This window comes from Branchiostoma floridae, chromosome 4 (assembly GCF_000003815.2).
Source record: "Branchiostoma floridae strain S238N-H82 chromosome 4, Bfl_VNyyK, whole genome shotgun sequence".
NCBI classification, from domain to species: Eukaryota; Metazoa; Chordata; class Leptocardii; order Amphioxiformes; family Branchiostomatidae; genus Branchiostoma; species Branchiostoma floridae.
The window spans coordinates 30,245,279-30,247,366 of NC_049982.1; the positions used below are offsets into that span (position 1 = coordinate 30,245,279).

The 2,088-nt window shown below is 38.0% G+C and overlaps 2 protein-coding genes across 2 annotated transcripts in view; one reads left to right on the forward strand and one right to left on the reverse strand.

Annotated features, from left to right (window-relative positions):
* LOC118414804 overlaps positions 1-2,088 on the forward strand; it is a 1,072,569-nt gene that overhangs the window by 475,348 nt on the left and 595,133 nt on the right. The window lies entirely within an intron of this gene.
* The window catches only part of LOC118414820 (hematopoietically-expressed homeobox protein hhex-like), a 7,514-nt gene that overhangs the window by 2,665 nt on the left and 2,761 nt on the right, over positions 1-2,088 (reverse strand). Inside the window, exon 2 of the mRNA XM_035819081.1 lies at positions 775-959. Within this exon, the coding sequence (XP_035674974.1) occupies positions 775-959 (185 nt within the window). The remainder of the gene's footprint in view (positions 1-774; positions 960-2,088) is intronic.

The following is a 2,088-nucleotide window of genomic DNA, read 5'->3' on the forward strand; positions in this document are numbered from 1 at the left end:
AAAGGCACGGCAAATAATAAATTTGCCGCCAATGTTTTGTCGTTTACTTGTAGGCTGGACCCTCAAAGGCTAGTAGGACCCTTTTATTTCTTACTCTCTCTTTTGTATTTGTTGGAAATATAATTTGTATTTTTTCTTGCCACCGGCGTTCGTACGTTTCAACCTTGCATACTTTACCAATATGACGACGTCGAAATGTAAACACTAACGTAAAGGTATAGACGCAATAGTAGTTTTAGATTATGTGTACGTTTTGGGGTCACCTTTTGAACCTTATTTGAGACTCGTAGATATGTGACTCGCCATGCTTTCTCGGCCTACTAGTTGTTCAGTGTCGGTTGTTTGCAAGCCAAAGTACAGGAATACCACAACGTTTCGTAAGGCTTGGGAAAGACATGCTTTGCAAGGAAACACTACATTCATATAAAAACACAAAGTTCTTTGAAGTTAGTTTTTGAGAAGTTTGTTGTTGTTGTCGGACTTAAGACTGGGAAAATTTTATTTGAGTGACTAGACAATCTGAGCACATGGTAGGATAATACCTATATTTATGTGATTTCATAACAGAATCTCGTTAAAATGTCAAATTTGTAAAGTTTTTCGCGACAAGATTTGATAGGAAGTAGCTGTTCCGTTTTGAAATTCTTCTTTTCACTAAAATCCATTGCCAAACGGTTTTCTAGATTTCGTCATACAAATCATCTAGATTATCAAAAACAATAACCTGTATTTTACAATATGATAGTGTGCTGTGCAAAAACAATCAATACTTACTTGTCTTTCGGTGAGTTGTAGAGATTTAGCCAGTCTCTTCCTCTCTGGCGGGGACAGGTATTTCTGGGACTCGAACTTCTTTTCTAACTCCAGGGTCTGGTCGTTGGAGAAGCGAACTTGTCCGCCTTTCCTCTTGTGCAGGGGACGGTGAAGAAACGGGTTCCACAAGAGTGGCTTTCCTCCAACTAGGAAAGAAATAAAAAAAATGAAATAAGTTATTAGTCCAAAGAACATTACAAGCGAACTAGCATTAAAAGTAGGTAAAAACAGAGTACTTTGGAGCAAAAGAAATCATCTAGTCTATTCTTCCATTCTTGTTTCTAATTCAAATACTCTATATCTCTCATCAAAGAGAAAATGCATTGTTTTTGCTTATTTGTTTGCGCAGAGAAAGTGTATGATGTTTTGCCTAGCGTCGCTGTCTCAAAAGCACAATGTTTTTGTTGTCGTGCTACTTTTTTTCAGTTAACTTGAGGGCGGTTGCGACGGGTTTTCGCTGACTTTTGGGTGGTATTTTGTTTGATTTTTAGGGGGACACATAGCACACGAGACACCCGAGCTGGGGTTTCTTGACGGGTGTCAATTCTAATTACTTCACGGCGCTAACTGCCCTAGCTGTCAGGCCGGCGTAAAATTAGCAGGTCGTTCAGAACAGGCGATTCTACCACAGTGCGAATTTCAACACCTTTCCTTTTACTTGTCAGTCAAAAAAATCACCAGACGAAAGTTTGTGTAAGACAAACTGTTGCAACCAAAGAAGCCTTCTTGCTGGTAAGAAAATGAAAGTTTTTTGCCTTGTGTTTTAAAAATATGACTGTGCATGCCATACGAAGTACTTTGCATGACTTGTGGCTGATATATGGAAATTTTGATGTCCTAACACAGCGAATAATGCCTTGTTTGCAGTTCTTTTGTTGGTTTGTTTCGGATAATTCCCACAGATTCGCACGTTAACACCCAAAATCCACCATGACCGTGAAATTGTACCGAATTGAGATCCTTTTCCAACTTGTTTGCAGTTCCCAGAAATTATAGGTCTTTAGTATGTATGGTGACAACTAGCCGTCAAATTCTTATTAAAATGAAGTAACGGCACCGGTAAGTCTACGTTTTATCAAACATTTTGTCGTCGTACATTGTTTTAAACAATGCTTTTCACCATAAGCTAGTTTGTTACAAAATACGAAACACCCATTTTTGTAACAATTGTTGTTGTTTTCATTATGCACGCCCATGCACATAGTTGTTTTAACATTTGCCGTTAATCATTTCAAATTAACGAACAATGGGAAAATTACTCAGAACAACAAAAAA